Raw genomic sequence first — 16470 nt, 5'->3', positions numbered from 1 at the left:
TTATTACACCAAATACAAATCCCTCTTTTCAATTATTCTGAGTAAGCATTAAGTGGCAAAAATGTCAATCAGGCAGAGAATGAAACAGAACTGTGCTCTGAAATGTTTGTTTTCGATTCTAAGTGCAGCTGCTAAAAAGCTATCACTGCAGTTTCACATAGATGTATTCTTTTGCAAGATAATAATATCATGGATGAGCTGAAAAGAAAGCAGATGAACCGTGATGAAAGCTTCTTGAAACTCTTTAAAAGCTCAGGAAAACAAAAATGTTTTGAAGCAACCTATACAAGATTTCATATAATATGGTTCCTAAGCCGCGCGGCTGATATTTTAGCTACAAGTTTCTGATAAAAAAATATAAAAGCAATATGGTAGCACTGTTGGCTACATGTGAAATCTACTGATATACAGAGCAGTCTGTTTATGTACTGAACTAATGAGTCACTAGTTACTAATGTGTGTTTACTGCAAAGGCTATGCTGGTATACATGAGAAAGACTGGTAAGCCAGAGGAAAAGTTTGTGTGGTAATGTTAAGTGTTACAGCATCTTGTCACCTAATGCCTTTTTCCATAACCAGAACTAAAGGCTGCTTCAACTGTCTGGCACATCTGAGGTTTCTGTGCTTAACAGTCTGCAAGAAATAGCAGCATGCACTGAGATTTTCTCATTACCACAAAATTTATGTGTGCTTGGCTCCTCAGGAACTCCAGTTATGATGAACCTTGCAGTCTGAAATTATTTAGTCTGTGGTGGACTAAATTTGGCTAAGATATTCTGAGAAAAAAACGCTAGCCTTCTGTTGTTACTCAACTCACACAATAACTGAACTCTTACTAAATTGGATTTGCCCCAATTCTTTAATAGCAATCCTCTACACTTGTATACATTTGCACAAAATACAAGCTTATAACTTACCTTTGCAACTTGTCATAAAAAGAAAAACATGGATAGAGATGCAGTCACAAAAACAAATTTAGCCAGAAAATGCTTACAGAGTCATTTTGTACCTACCAAGACTGCTCTCTATCAGACAAATAGTCAAACGATGAACTGGGACATATCCAAATGATGGTAGACAAGTACTTTTGGCTACAGGCTCCTGAACAATTGCACTCTTTAATGATCAAATGGTGCATTGCACCAAGCAGAAAAAATCTGTATCTATGGAGAACACTCCATATATTTTTAATGTAGGATCTTATGAATATAACAGCATACACTATGAATATTTAAGGACCATATGAAAGCTGGATGATCAGTTGAGAGATACCCTTCACTTAGATCTTGTTACAACAAATATAAATATTTATTAGGCTATAGTTGTATTAACATCATGTATAACACTGAAACACGTACAGCTGCATCAGCATTTTCTTCTATAATACATCTAGCATAGAAAACAATTTTGAACTGAAAACTTGATAAGGAGAGAAATATTTTTGCAAAGTAAGGAGAGCATCGAGAGGACAATAGAAGAGTTTATTCTTCACAGAAATAAATAAATAAATAAATCTTTCTGGAGCATTTACAAGTGGATACTAAAGTTTTATGTTATTTTATAAGTAAAGTTTAGTTCACTGAATAAATATTAGTTTTAGAATCAAATCGTATCAAGAAAGTCATGTAGTAGAAGTCTGCTTTACAGCACATAACAAATTTCTGAGAAATTCATGGAAGTTCTGAGTCCAAAAACAGTATTCATATTTACAAAACCACTTGTTTTCATAGCGTAAAAGTGATTTCTTTAGACTATCAACTAAAAGAATGTGAACCAAACTACACTTTGCACATGTAACTGAAAAGCTCCAGAATTTCAGTTTAATAGACACTGATGGTTTAAGGGTGACTGTGATATTTGTTCTTATGTGAAAAAGTTGCTGCTATTTTAATTCTGTAATTAAGTTGCTGGAATTTTTCACAATAGATATTTTTAAATTATCAATGGACTAAATTCTCCAAAGTATGAATAATTATTAGAGAAATCCACTGCTTCTCCAAGAGACGACCATTCACAGAATTATTCTAAAGCCCAGCAGTGCCTTTCAGATAATATAGACAATATCCTGTTTATTGCTATTATTGTAAAAACAAAATCTGATTTTTCATGTCAGAGAAGATGTAAGTTGAATGTAGCTTAGTTCTTTCTATAAGCGCCTTGGGCATAAGTGGGTAATCAATCATATTTAATCAATATGTTGTTCAGCCACGTAGACTCCCATGTCTATAATTCCAGCTTTATTCAAATGATCTTTAGCCCCAGTACATTTCTCATTGATTCTTTTCATATGGAAGGTGCACAGAAATCAAGAAATGGCACATCCCAAAACTCACAAATATTAATTTAAAAAAAAAAAAAAAAGCCTTTGACTGTCATTCTATCTAATGTATTTCATTGTTTCAAGATTTAGAACAAGTCTCTTTAGTTTTCCCACTCATTCTCACTGAGAACATCCTGCGGAGATTATAGAAATTGACTTTCAAAGTAGCAGAATCAAGTACTAGTTGCTCATTTTAACACATTCATTGAAGAATTAATACAGGCACAAACAAGTCATGATGCAGAAGTGCAAGTCTTTACATACAGTTTCAATCTACATTCAAAGTAGCAGATAGAATAGATTAAAAATCCCTGAGAATTTCAGTTTAAAATGTTAAGCAGAGCCTTCACAAGCATAATTTTGGGAATTAGAGTCACCTGTAAATGTCGATTATTCTTTTCAAAATGTGTAAGTGTGACAAAACATCTAGGTTGGCACGGAGTAAACATGAGCATAATTGTTTCAGTTTGTTTGAAAACCGTTGAAAAAATGTAAATAACCTTTGGGCTTAGAATGAACAGCTGAGTGTGACATTTGCTTTCATTTTAAATAGCTTGAAATGAGAAGAAGAACAGCATGACATTAAAAGCATAATCTATCTTATTGTGTTGTTCTTTCTCAGTGACTTTGATTGAGCGCAGCTTTTCATTCATTCCAGAAGATTACCAAAAGGTATGTTTGGCCAGTTTGATCAATAAAATGAGAGGCAAAAGAATATTTTTATTTAAAATTGCCCTTTTATCTGGCTGTACCACACCTAAGAGCTTCACCAGCTCTTCAGTGTCTTGACAGGCTGGTGTATTCCTTGTAAACAAATCATATATGTATTCATAAATGCAAGAGCCTTATCTAGGTATATATATATTAAGATGAGTGCCTCTCTGTGCATGGTGTTGTAGAAACTCTTGCCTATTTACTACAATAAAAGTTGAACTAAAATACAATATTCTATCTTTGCTAGAAGTTTGACGTCAATTTTGTGTTTCAGCTTGGCTGAAGCAGTTCATAAATGCTTAGTAAAACTAATTTATATTACTACAAATATTAATGCTATCTTGAATTGGAAGCTACTCTGTTTTCCTTTGAACCATACCCTAGCTATTTGGAGGTCCTGCCCTTTTCCAGCCATGAATGAAACTGAAAGTGCAAGTAATATTTGAAATTTATGTGTATTTTTATTTATTCTAATTTATATTTAATTAGAATAAATATATAATTAATAAATTTAATTATAAATTTATTCTAGTTTACAATTCTTCACATCTGGCATAAGGGATTGAGTGGTAGGTCACTTCTAGATCTTCTACTGGAAGGAATTTCCTAGTGAGACAGTAAAGAACGATTATTTTAAAGAATATATTTTAATTTGAACATCAGCTAAATATTTGAAATAGCCTAAATGTAAGTTAAATTTTTTAACAAGGCTTACCATAGCTCTTAAAAATAAAAAGAAAACCATCACTGTTTTTTGTTATAGCTCATTATGATTAAGAAGACTGAAACTCCAGAGACAAATGACTTCCAAAGCATGACCAGGAAGTACATGTACTTTTTGACTTAGATTCATATAAACAAACTATATTGTTTAAAATAATTAGTGTCTTTTTTGCCTCAGCAGGATATTCCTTCCAGTAGGAGGTTTGCTCAAGCACTGTCACACTACCGTGTAAATCACGAATAGTAAAGAGTCTTGTCTATCATTCTTTTGCTGTCTCAAAATGTGCTTAACCTTTAAAATTGCTTACTGTTGTTGAGAAAAGACTCCAGAAGTCTTCCCTCAATTTGTAATGATGATAACTATTAATTTTCCTGACTATGCTTCATATACTTCAAGTATATGAAAAAGGTACACGTTCAACAAAGCAAATCTTAACTACTGTAATGAGAAAATGGCACAAAATCAATAATTCCATGGACCTTATCAATAAAGGTTGTAATGAAGGGTTGAAATAATGTCTGAACTCATTTTTATTTGCCATCTCCTATCTTGGTGTACTGATACATAACCAGCATAAAATTTGGTTTGATATCAGATCTCTAACAAACAAAAGGAATGCTGCAAACCACAACTATATATGATGTAAGTTAAAAAGAAGCAATTAAAATGCAATTCCAGTACCATTCTCTCTACTCAAAATATCTCCACCTAATGCAATGTAGAATATGGACCTAATTAAAAAATTTAATTTGATAAATTCCAAACAGATATATATATATATTTCACTAAACTCTGCTGGCATTGCTTCCATTTTATCATCCACTTTTGTGTCTTCAGCATCCTTTAAGTAAAACAACAACTTGGTGGTAAAACAGTATTCCTGGAAAGTTCCAGACTGACTAATTGCTGCAAACTAGTGGTGGCATATGTTACTAGACTTGGAAAGTAGAATTAAAAAATAATTCAAATTGATTCGTATACTTAATGTGTGGAATTATTCTGACTATTGATCCATAATGCATTTAATTGGGAATTGCTTTGTGTGATTTCCTGTGAAAACAGAGTTGAGGGTTCAGAAGGCTGTTGTTTCTTTGTTTTTAATAAAGCTTTGAATCCTTGTCAAGGATATTTTCAGTATGGCAATGCTTCTGAATTAGCTTCTTTTGAGGAAAGTTCACAATGACCAATTCAAACCTTTGCTCTGAACTTCAGTCAAGTGAACATCACCTTAAACAGAGCACATTGTACAAATCAGCTGCACTGAACTAAGGTCAGTCACCTTTGCAGAGTACTCTTAGTCACCAGGTTACAAACCTAAGACAAACCTTCTGATCATAAATGCAGCATAGTTAATTCATCAAGATCTCCATTCAAATTCAAACATAACAAGCTGCTTTTAAGGCATGTAAGTTCAAGTAGCAACCATTACTTTCCTCTGCATTTTCTCTCTAATGTCTGTATCTCTGCTTCCTGTAGGTGGTCTTCAAAAGTTCCTCAGAGACACTGTTTAAGGTACACCCAATAAAAGCTGTGTTTCTTTTTCAAAAGCAAGTGAAGAAAAGGGTGTGAAATGTTCCACTCCTCCCTCACTGCATGGCTGCCCAACTGGACACATTCCTAACTAGCCCTCCTCTTTTCTGAAAGTAGTTCAAAACTATTTTACTTCTTGAGTTCAATTTAAACTTAGCATCAAAATGAGTATATTTTATTAGAGCAAAAGGAAATAAAAAATGCAGTTACACAAAATCAGTGACACTGCACCCACGTGCTCTGCTAATCAAACCAAAGGTGCTTGCATATCCTATGCAAAAATTGTAGTGGAGCACCATTCTCAAAAATGAAAGACACTAACATAAAGAAATTGTAATATTCTTGTGAATTGCCTACAAGCAGAAAATGAGACAGAGTAAATTGGATGAATTATTCACTGTAAATTAGGTTTTCATCTCTGGGATTGATCGTGAAAGAGCAACAATTACACGTGACATTTGTTGCTGGTCAACAAATAAATTCACTTGGTTTCAGCATCAAGACAGACAAATAGTTCAATTGCTATTTAGGAAGAAAAATGGTGTTCATTACTACATTCAAAATAAAAAATATTTTCCCACAAAATATCATTAAGCAATTCACACTGAACTTTTCCTTCTACCTCTACACCAACAGTTTTAAGTGCTATCTCAGTCCACAAGATAGCAAGATGTATTTGGATTATGTTCGCTACTCTCTCCAAATAAGGAAGAGAGAGATCTTCATTGCAAACTGTTGGATGATGGCAAACCTGGGAAAGCCCATATATTCCCAGCTGTGCATATAGATGTTGAAAGGATGTAGCAGACTGAAGGATTTCCAAAACATATGATTTTGCTCTGCAAGAAAAATGTTTACTGCTACTTAAGTAGGTAAAATAGAAGCACTAGGTTTCATTGGAGTACTCCATTATAAATTAAAATCACTTTTGTGTGTATATATTGTGTTTCCGAGAGTAAAAACAATGTAGAACTGTCTGAACATTTTTTCTAATCTTCTGTAATCCAGCTGCCTCAACAACTTCTCTTTGTATACGTGCCAACCAGGAAATGGCTAAGAAATGTTTCCTAAAATCTGTTTAATATCTTGGGACATTTCCCAGCACTGTAGATGAAAAAAAAATTAATTTCATTTATAATCTTAATCTTAAATTACAAAGATCCTGTCACTTGTGGATTAGGAAAAGAACTCTGCACAGAACAGGAAGATTTCAGATATTATGCAACAAATAGATAATATATTAACCATTAATTAGGGATATCTTTTTTTTAATCCTTTTTTTTTTTTTTTTTTTCCATTTTCTTTCTTTCTTTCTTTCTTTCTTTCTTTCTTTCTTTCTTTCTTTCTTTCTTTCTTTCTTTCTTTCTTTCTTTCTTTCTTTCTTTCTTTCTTTCTTTCTTTCTTTCTTTCTTTCTTTCTTTCTTTCTTTCTTTCTCTCTTTCTTTCTTTCTTTCTTTTTTTTTTTTTTTTGGTTTTTTTTTTTTTTTTGTTTTTCCCCAAGCAGGGCTTTTAACTCATTTAAAAATAGAAACTGTGTTGAGGTAAATAATAGCAGAGAGTGACTTAATTTCAATCCTCTTTTATTTACAGCTGTTGTTCAACTTGGCTCTTGGCATTGACAGAAAATGAGCCCCTGATTTGTAATGGCCATGACCTAACCTCAACTCTACAGATACAGATGGTTGAGTAAAGATTTACCAGAAGGCCTTTCTAATTGAATAAAACTGAATCTTCTCAATAAAATTCTATCATCTTCTCAATGGTTCTTTGAGATAATTAAAGTGTGGATGGGATGTTCTTACCTTTGGATTTGTTACAGCGAGGAAAAGTCAGATTCTATATTTGATGGTATTTTTTTTTTCCTCTACTTGAAAATCTGTTGTTATGGTGATAGTTCCAGGAGGGAACATTAATGAGGATGACTTGAAAGCTTTGATGTTTACAGCACAATTACTTGTAGCTTCATAAGGAAAAGGTGACACTACCACTACTTCTCTCTAAATATGCGTAACTGTATCAGTTTACATGAAAATTACCAGTATTTCTATTTGTTAGGTATCTGTAACATAACTATGAATACAAGTAAAAATCCATAGATCCTTGTGTAATAGGGATTCAGAAGAATAAAGAAATCTTATTTTCTTAGAAAGGATATTATGTTCCTAAGAACTTTGCCAACATTAAAGAGAATTTTTCAACTACAGCAATCTTTAGACTTCATTTATAGTCTGTGTTGCTCTTTTGTGATATACTGAGAGCTAACCAGCTCAATCTTCTCATATCCAAAACTAAGCTGTGAAAGGCTCTGTGAACTCACATCACCAGAACCATAACTCTGCTGCCACATTATATGACCTAGACTGTGATTCACCGGCAGGAGGTATTCAGTAGAGACAGAGAGCTTATTTGACTAGATTCTTCTGCTTCAAAGGTACTAGTAGCTCAACTCAGCAGTTTGGGTCACATCTGTTACTGATGCATGCAATTACTTACATATTCTTCATATGCCTCATGTGCAGGTGGTGGGGGTGGTCTGTAGCCTGGGACTGCTGGGGCCCCCCTTGCTCGAGGTGTGGGAACACCTCTTGCTACAGGTGGGATGGGGAGGGCTCCACGAGTCACTGGCGCTCCTCTGGGGGCTTGGGCACCTCGTCCAGGGAGGGGCGGAGGAATCGCACCCCCACGGCCCCTGTGGGAACAAAAAGAGGTGAATGCACTGGGGTGTATGTTAAGGGAGGACAGGCAAGCGCTACCCTGCTATAAAGGCTTTTGTCTTTTTACTGCTATTTAAAATGTCATACTACTATGGGTTTTGGCAGCTACGATGTCAAGCTCTTTTAGGCAGTATCTCATGCAGAACTTCTGTTATGGAAGGACATTATTTCTAAGCTACTCAGTGCTTTTTACATCTGATTCCCCTTTTTTTTTTTTTTTTTTTTACTTGTACTAATGTGATCCTGGAGCACCATGATTCAATTTGCAGAGTTACACTGAAGTAGTTCCAAAACAAGAAAAAAAGAGGAATTTTTCTATTGCTTCCAAAATACAAAAGCAGTTATCACTGTCTGTCTCAAGTTTATTGGTGGACGGGAAAATCTGTCTGGCAGAAGATAATGCTGGATAGCAGAGGAGGGCAAGGGAAAGCAGGGAGTATAAAATGAGAGTAAGAACTTTTGCTCCTGTTCAGTTTAGTTCAGCACAAGCAAAGGATAGCATGAGATTCAATATTCCCCACTTTACAGAGAGAGCAGCACATATAGACAAGCCGAGAAAGGTTTAGTTTAGCATCCTGTCCTTTATTTATGCTAAATCAAAAACACTGGTATGTTAGAAGCCGCAGCAGCAGATCTTGGTTAAAACATGGTTCTGGTAACTAGATTTGCCACACCAGAAGGAGGATATATCAGAAAAGCAAGGTAGACAGCACAAGTTCTCAAAAGAAAAACCTTTTGATTTACTGACTGCAATGTTTTTAATTATTATTTTTAACTTCTTATTTTGCCACTGTTTACACTTTCTAAAACTATTAGCATAATATATTAGGCTACCACACCTTGAAGGAGCTGCAGGTGGCACACGGATCCCTCTTCCTCGAATACCCCGTCCACGTGCCGAATCTTCAGAGCCATTCAAATATGACAGCTCTCTCAGTTGCTCCTGACGAATTTCATCATTATAATCCTAAAATGCAAAAGATGAAACTTCCTGAAATGTTGTATTTTTTCTGAGCTGCCAAACAACTCAAAACAGAAATTAAAGAAACAACAACGATGCTGTTTGAATGACTTGCCTTTCATTATTATCTGTAGGCTACAATATTATTTGTTTTGTATGCACAGATTATATGAAATTGACGTATTTGTAGACTGGAAAAATATTAATAATATGCAGTCAGACAAATTTATCTGTATACTTAAGATGGCTATAAACAAGATGTACGCACAAAACTGAAAACAAAAGGCACACAAGGTGTAAACACAAAGTGTTTGTAATCTGTAAACAAGATGCAAATAGACTTCCACATACAGAAGGTACAAATCTGAAACAGTGTGAAATAAGAACAAAAAAAAAAAAAAAAGAATATTTGAGATATTTTTCTGGCAGAGAGCATTGTCTACTCTTATGTACTCCAAGCACAGATTTCACCTAGCACTGCACTTTCGCATAAAAAATACACACTGCATGCTTTTGATTGGATGGTTTCACAAAACCATACCAGTGATTATAGCATTATGAAATTAAACCCTACTGTCATATCATTTACTGAATTTTATCATCATTGATTGCTGCCTTCAGTTATTTTGTATATTCACTAAAGAACTTTTGAAAGGAGTTCTCTTTAGGAGCAAAAAGGCAATGTTTACTGTATAAAATTGTTCAATTATATAAAATAGGCCCATTCTAAGTCTGCAGGGTATCAACTCTACAGCACTGCAAGTTTCTGCTAGCTCAGTAAACAGAACGTTGGATGATTGTCCTTTTCTTACTGACTCAAAATATATAATATTGGGTAATTTTAACTGATTTTATAGCCTTTGTCTTGGTCAGAATTCCCTTTTTCTTTAGTTTCTTTTATTTTGCTTTCAGCTGAGCACAGTAATAAGAGCTCATTGCAGTAGCCATCTCTCTGGCAGGAGAACTCTACAACAGTTAACTAATGTTTCAAAAGAGAAAGTACTATAGATTTTCAACACTTCAAATTCTACATCCTTCAACAGGAAACTGTCATGGACTAGCATTCAAGAATCCAAAAACACCACAGTACCAGCTACTTCTCAGATGGGCAACTGTCTAGGTTGAGCTACAGGTGACACTTCTTTCTAGTCAAGTTAGACCAAACAAACAGCAAGACAGAACCTGGATTTCACCAATTTCTAATCCTTACCAAATTTCTGGAGTTGGATGTATAATCAGCTATCTTTGCCAGCAAAATGAGCTTAAGAATTTTGCAGATGTTACTAACAGTAAATTGTTTACTCACTGCAAATGACAGAATCACAGAATCAGAGAATAAGTCCATTAGCTGGAAGGGACTTAAACAGACCATCCTGGCTCCACACAAGACCATCCAAAATTCAAAGTGTATGTCTGAGAGTGCTGTCCACATACTCCTTGAACTTTGGCAGTTTGGGGTTTTGCTCATTGCCCTGGTCAGCTTGTTCTTGTACAACAACCTCTGGTGAAGAACTTTTTCCTAACACCCAACCTGGCCCTCCCTTATGCAGCTCCATGCCATTCTCTTGGGTCCTGTTGTTATCACCAGAGAGATCAGCACTGCCCCTCTACTCCCCCATGAGGAGCTTTAGGTAGCCACGAGCCCTCCCCTCAGCCTCCTCTGCTCTGAACAAGCTAAATGACTAAACAAACTAAATGACCTCAGTCACTTCCTCTTACAGCTTCTCCTCTTAGACACTTCCGCCTCTTCACAGCCATCCTTTAGACACGTTATGTCCTTCTTATATTGTAGTGCCAAAATCTGCACACAGTATTCAACGTGAGGCCACACAAGCTCAGAGTGGATGCAGGGCAATTCCATCCCTTGATCAGCAAATAATTACAGAGCTGAAATTTTGAGTGAAGTTAAGAAGCTAGAAGCACCAACAGAAACTTCTTGAAGGCCAACAAGAAATGGTGCAGAATTCCACACATCTGTTCCAATGACCAGACCCATATATTCTTAGAGGCTGGGAAATAACAGACTAAGTTAAAGCACTGTTGGAAGAAAGTTACTGCAAACCTTGAATAAGCAATACAGATTCAAGACTCAACTAGACAGAGACATAACTACCCTGATTTTCTGTTTACTGCGGGCAGTAAAAGTGCTTGGAGAGTAATACTGAAGAAGACCTTCAGATGACCCTTCCAATATACATTTCTGTGACTTTGAAGTTCTCACCTGTATCCAGGGTATTTTTTTTTTTAGATTCCCTTGTTCAACAGGAGCTACTGTTGGAAGGGATGACTTTTGGTAATTGTGATTTATGAAACAAAAAAACTAAAGCTAGAAAACAAAATCCAACTCTTGCATTGAGTATTGGAGAGGCTGGTGACCTGAGGGAGGTTTGAGTGATGAAGGAGAAACAGGAGAGGAAGTTTTCAAACAGTTTTGACACTATTTTTTGTTTAATCACAGGAACACATCCTGAAGAGATCCCAGTAAGGAGCTAAGCCTCTTTTTTCCTAAACTACTAAATCAGAAGCCTGGGCAATCTGTCTGAAGACATGATGCTGACCTTTTTTGTGCAGTTAGAGAGTGTAGTCCTGGTGATAATTTTACTTCTGAATTTCTAAATTTTTAGGGAGTGCAGCTGGAATAAAGTCTAACAGTACAATTCAGAAGAGTATCACATTTATACAAAACAACGTGACATTTACAGCAGAGTCATAATTATAAGTAAATCCCCAATTTGCTAGTAAACCAGATGATAGCTTTCAGTTCACAGCAATCCCCAAAACTTTTTGCACATTTTTTTCTGTCATTTTAACATGGTAATAAGACAAAGACATTTTCATAAATAAACGTGTTCCGTAAAACACAAAGGGAAAGAAACAGATAGAATCAATCAGATCACATTTACAGCAATAACTAACTGCACCATTTCCTGAGCCTTGCTTAATGTCATCTGCTGTTCATTCACACTGGCTTCACAAGGATTATAATTTCAAGCTTGCTGATTGAGCTTGCCCTTCAGATTCCACAGTGATGCTAAGAGTGAATTTCATTAATATTGCAAATAAATTTTGTTAGAGAAAGGTGTGGGGGAAAAAAATAGAAAAGAAAAACGAAGGAAGAAATGCCTGCAAAGAACACAAATTGAAACTTCCTGTGTTGCTTCTTTAATCTCTTTCCTCTGGAAAACTCTTGTATAAATGAACTTCTAACAGAAACTGCCTCAAAACCCCAATTCTTTGCTCAGATGTTAATATCATTTAAAATCTTAGCATTGACTGAAAGGAAAATCCTAATTAAATTTATAAATACAGCAGGATCTGCAAATATGCACTCCATTATGCAATTCTCCTTGTTTTCCAGCTTACTCCCACTTAAGAAATATGAACAATGTATTTTGAAACTGCAAGAAACAGAGAAAAAGGTATCTGGAGAACTGTAATTAGAATGCTGGGAAGAGTATCCTGAAAGAGAAAGATTTCCATTAAATATGTAATTCTATATAGATCATTTATGCTTTATGCCCTTTAAAAGGAGTAACAGAAGCCACAAGTTCTAAATCTGAAATCTGAAATTTTCAAAAGACATGCTCACTTCAACTTATTCATTAAGCAGATACTGAATTAATTTTTCATAAGTGCTACAGAGAGTATCCCTCTGAATATTTAACTTTGGCTAAGTACACAAGAGCCTAGCACTTGAACAAAATTATGCTGATGTTTCGTACATATATAGTCTCAAGCGAGAGTAGATGTGGCAAGACATGCTTGTACTAAACAAAGTGTAATTAAGCGGCTATACACTATAGTAGTTTATTGTTTCACAGAAATTCTCCTCATATTAAGATAAGCTCATGAGAAATGTACTGTATTTACAAATTTTATTTAATTTGGAAATCTTATAGCTGAAATTAACATATCATTAACATATGTAATTTGCTCTGGTTTATATCTTAATGACATTATTGTCTATAGGTTCATCCAGTGATGTATGTACATCATAGCAGTCAATGTTTGCAAACAATCAGTGTAGGTGAGCTAACCACTCACACCCATGTCTATTTTCCTAAATATTTATCCTGACTTTTTAGATACACCAAGGATTTACAGTCTTAGCAAAGCCAACAGAAACCAGAGCCATCAAATCACAATGTTTATCTAAGTGCCCCAAACCAAAGTACATATTTATATAAAACATTTAGTGTTCTAGGCTACATGAACACATTTATCCCAAACTACCACAACAATGCTTATTTATGAAGATGTGGAATGGTTAACTAAGTCAGTTGCCTTGGCTGTGCTAGGAACAAAGGGAAGTTGTCAGTATCAAAATCAGACCTGAAACAGCTCATCCAGAGGCAATTCTAGCATGGGAGTACAGCAAAAATGTGAAGGCATGTAAGTTAGCAAATGTAAAAAATGCTTTTGTAAAAAATAGGAATGTGTGATGCAAGCTGCATAACCTGACCTGAATTAAAAAGAACACACAGTGACAAGGAAGGAGAGTTTATAAAGCAATCAAAGGGTAAGACTTAGACAGAGGCAACGGATTTCAGGAATACATATCTGTCATTACCATAACAAAGGCTCATAGAAGTCAGGGATAAATCAATCTGTTAAAAATAATAAATCAGTTCTTTCCATGTGTATGAATGATGTGCATTGTTAATAAATATCTTTATTTTTATCTGTGACAGATGAGTTTCATTCTATCTGGTTAAGGGGAAATTTAGGTTAAATGCAAACTACCTTAAGAATGCAGATTTATGCATGTCAGACCAAAAATGATAATAACAATTCTTCACACTGACAATGTTGAGGTATGATTGGGGCTCACTTGGTCTTTTGTATTGATGACACTTCAGAGCATACTCACATTCCTTGTACAATTAACCCAGATGTGTATCATGTAAAGGGCAGACTATTCTCCTCATGGTCTTGATAAAACTAGGACAGATTAACAAGGTAACTTAAATTTACAGACAACACCTACCTATTCAAATGTATTTAAGGCATCAAACTTTCCATGATTTTAACTGAGTGAAAAAGAAGTTGCAGATAAATGGTTTTCTTGTGGTTAATATCCATATAATGGTTAAAATACTTCTCAAAGATCCCAAGACACAAAAATCTCAAATTTACAGCTGGCTTATGTAGAGAGGTTTAAAGTAATATCTAAGGCAGACTGTATTCAAAAGAGTCAGTAATTACTGTAAAGTGACCCTCACCTCTTTACAGTAAACCTGAATAGTCAGGATGAGAAATATGGTCCAAAGGTTCTAAAAATCTCTAAACGACTAAGCCTGCTTTTCTCTCTCAGGCTTATAATACTCTCTGAAACTATTGCCAACAGGAAGAATCATATTCATATTCACATTTATTTCCCATTCTGGGTTTTTCTCTTCCTGCACTCAGCATATCAGGTAGCAGGAAGGCAAAAGTAGATAGATTTGAACTCTCCTGGCACTTCTGCATCCTGCCCAGCTCCCAGCATCAGTAAAAGAGCTTTAGAGCCCATAAACGTGCACGGATTCATTGAAGTTAGACTACCTCCTATAAATCTTGATGTTGCTATCTTGGGGCTATCTTCAGTCAGCCTAAGTAACAATTAGCTTGAAATTTCTATTGAGTAGATGCTTCAGAAAACCCATAGCCAGCCAGTAGGGTACAGAAAATCCAGAGAATGAGTTGGAGTAAAATGATGTGAATATAGCTCTTTCATGTTTTAATTTCTGGATAACCACAAATTAATTTGGGACACTAGCAGAGAACTTCCCAAGCTCTCCTGTGTATATGGGAAAGCATTATGACTGTGAAAACAGTCAGTGGTGAGGAACTCCCTGTAGTCACTGCTGCTTTGTGTTCTCTGTGGACTCATGACAGTGAGCAGTGCTAAGATTCAGCTTCAAAGCATGGTGAAAGATGCTAACCTGGACTCATGGGGTGAGGATTTGCAGCTTACTACTAAAGAGGCCAAGAACCCAGGAATTCTCACTTCCTAGCTGAGTGCTTTAATATCAGTGCTACAAAAAATGTAATTAGCACTGTCTGCTCACTAACATCAGAACAGCTTGGTGAACTAAATCCTGGGCTGACATAGGTATTTTTTCATTTCCTTATACTCAAAGATTTAATTCTAAGGTTCAATTGCATTCAAAATGTAAAATTAAGGTGAGCCAGTGTCTCAGTTGGGCATGTAAATTAGGTGGATGGAATGGCATCCTCAAATTTCACTCTTTGTCTCTGTAATAAAAAAATTAAAGTTAATGGTAAAGCATAAGATTAACCTATAGCAGAGACCATACCTCACCAAGTAATTCCTGCAAGGTTCATCGGAATGATGGAAGCAGACTCTAGCTCGTACCATGTAGGTTCTGATGGGCATGACATATGCTTTCAACAGTACATGGATGTGTTAAAAGCAACAGCTGTTTTCATGTTTCTAGATAAGGCTTGTGCTCTATGAACCCATATCTAATGTATATGCATGGTTTCCTGGTTACCTACAGCCAAAGCCATCTGTTAAGATGGCTTTTTGCCCATCTGCAGATTGATCTGATTATTTCACTAGAGCATAGGTGCCAGGTAATGATAGGTTTAGATGGACAGCCTGCAGTGCACCACGAGTAATAATGCTTCTGCCAGAAGTCCTCTTCTGTAACTCCAATACTGCACTAATGCCACATGCCTCTTTGCATTTGCCCATATATATTGGCACTTACATAAGGCCATTTTGTGTGCATGCAGCTCTCTGGCAGATAGTTACTCTCCAAATGCATAAAAAAAATAAGTATAATCCGAGTCCAAGGAAGAAATGTGATTTTCTCTAAGCAATCAGCAACTAAGCCAGATCCATGGCTATAAACATTATGTCCTTTCACTTGCCACATATGCAAAAAAAATGATTGTCTTTACCTGCTCCTGAAAAATAAACCTGAATTGTGTGGGTCATCCTTAGAGACCAAAACAGATAAAACAGACCATATATTTCTCTCAGTAACATTCTGAATGTGTGCAGCCAATATGAGTTTTAGCTTATAAATGCCTATGGGCAGAATTCAAGCAGACATAAGCTAGAGCCACGTATACTTGCCTTTGAGGTTAGTTGACAGCTGGGGGATTTGTCAGCTTGCCACAGAGAGCACTAACCCAAGTGTGATTGTCATTTTTCTCTTTGAGCATGCACAATTAAGTCTGCCTGGCAACATCATCATGGGGCACTGCACTCTACAAGCAGTGTGGGAGGGAGAGGGGAGGACATCTCACTCTTCAGCAGAGGAGCTTCTCAGCAAGAGAAGCTGCCAGTACCCACTGTACAGTGTGCGTAGACAACTGCTGTGAAAGTTTGATCCAGACATTTTAACCTTTCCTAGAACAGAGCAAAATAAGCACCATCCAATTGTGTATTCAATATATTGTGTTTGGGCTTTTGTTTTTAATTTTATTTATTTATTTATTTTTTTCCTATATGAAAGAGGGCATGTAACAGAAGGTTATTCCAGTTTATATGGAA

General features: G+C 35.7%; 1 protein-coding gene across 6 annotated transcripts in view; it reads right to left on the bottom strand.

The window, feature by feature from the left end:
- Positions 1–16470, bottom strand: part of KHDRBS2 (KH RNA binding domain containing, signal transduction associated 2) — a 317464-nt gene that overhangs the window by 113151 nt on the left and 187843 nt on the right. For all 6 annotated transcript variants that reach the window (XR_004306588.2, XR_014944887.1, XR_001554389.3 and 3 more), the window contains 2 exons: positions 8842–8969; positions 7782–7977 (listed from right to left, as the gene is read on the bottom strand). Coding sequence is in view for 2 of the 6 variants with exons in the window: in XM_015859163.3 (XP_015714649.2) it covers positions 7782–7977; positions 8842–8969 (324 nt within the window). In the remaining 4 variants the exon portion in view is untranslated. The remainder of the gene's footprint in view (positions 1–7781; positions 7978–8841; positions 8970–16470) is intronic.

The sequence above is a fragment of the Coturnix japonica genome, chromosome 3 (assembly GCF_054131305.1).
Source record: "Coturnix japonica strain WE chromosome 3, WE-NBRP24, whole genome shotgun sequence".
NCBI lineage: Eukaryota > Metazoa > Chordata > Aves > Galliformes > Phasianidae > Coturnix > Coturnix japonica.
Note: the sequence above shows the minus strand (reverse complement) of the source record. Positions and strands in the feature narration are given on the sequence as shown.